Here is a 1,212-nt window from a genome sequence, read left to right as displayed (position 1 = left end):
ATATATATATATATATATATATATATATATATGAAGTTATTAAGTTATATTTTATTTAATTTTATTTAATTTTCATATTTATATACAATAGATGCTAGGACGAAGTCGAGGAAGAGCAAGAGCTCGTTGGTATAAGCATAGAGGAAAACAATTTTCTTTTGGAAGTTTTTGGAGAAGCGATAGAGGCGAGAAAGGGCCTGAGCACAAAGATTGTCGCAATCGTTTCCGACAGTATCGTAGACGTAAGTCGGTGTCGGAAGTCAACGCACAATGATTGACGTAAACGTATGTCGTATTCATCGCATCGCCTCTGACTCCCCTCTTCGTAATCACATCGATTACTTTTATTGATATTTAGGATTCTATTTCATTTATGGTAAGTGGTATATTTACATTATATATTATCTTTTTCAAATATTTTAATGGTTTAGACATGAATTGTGAATAGATGACAAGATTTTTTCGAAATAATCAATAAACATAACCAAATCTAACTTTAAATTTTCACATTTCTGTAATAAATTGTCACATACTTTTAAAAGCAAATAAAAGATCAGATCTTGCTTGAAATATAATGTGTGTGTACACACACACATATATGTATACAACTGTTATTTATATGTAAATAACCTGCAAATATTACATATTTATGAAATCCAAAACATGCGGACAAAACGAGAAATTCTTGTCTTATTCTGGCTTCTTTCATCTTATTATTACCTGATAAAAAGAAGGAGACCGCATAAAAGGTGGATTAATAGAAGATGGCATACAAGACCAATTAACAAATTAAGGCACCAATTTAGTCATTACAACACTTTTTTCCAGGAATTAAAAAAGGATGAGAGTATGTTCTTTAAATATGTAAGAATGTCTAATGCAAGTTTTGAAAAACTGCTACAACAATTGCAACCTCACCTCATAAAACGAAGTCATAGAACATTGACTCCAGATCAGAGATTACTAATCGGGTTAAGGTAATTTTGTGTAATACTTATTATATATTTTGCAATTTTAGAGCAGTCAAAATTAAACATAAAAGTTGTACATACGTTTATTGTATCATTTGTGACGTAATAATTTTTGACCTTCTGTTACAAAATCCTTTCGATCTAACTTGATCACAATGAAAATGGAATATCGTGCCCTTATTTTTAGAAGAAGAAATAACTTATGTATTTTATGCATATCTCATAACTTTTCTATTGAAAT

General features: G+C 29.5%; 1 protein-coding gene across 1 annotated transcript in view; it reads left to right on the top strand.

Annotated features, from left to right (window-relative positions):
- LOC116852901 (protein ANTAGONIST OF LIKE HETEROCHROMATIN PROTEIN 1-like) overlaps nt 1-1,212 on the top strand; it is a 48,598-nt gene that overhangs the window by 46,695 nt on the left and 691 nt on the right. The window contains exons 2-3 of the mRNA XM_032833685.1: nt 92-376; nt 829-977. Coding sequence (XP_032689576.1) covers nt 374-376; nt 829-977 — 152 coding nt within the window. The 5' untranslated portion in view covers nt 92-373. The remainder of the gene's footprint in view (nt 1-91; nt 377-828; nt 978-1,212) is intronic.

This window comes from Odontomachus brunneus, unplaced genomic scaffold (genome assembly GCF_010583005.1).
Source record: "Odontomachus brunneus isolate Ranch 3 - 2012 unplaced genomic scaffold, Obru_v1 Obru_scaffold_262, whole genome shotgun sequence".
In the NCBI taxonomy this organism is placed as follows: Eukaryota; Metazoa; Arthropoda; class Insecta; order Hymenoptera; family Formicidae; genus Odontomachus; species Odontomachus brunneus.
This window is presented reverse-complemented; position numbering and strand designations above follow the sequence as displayed.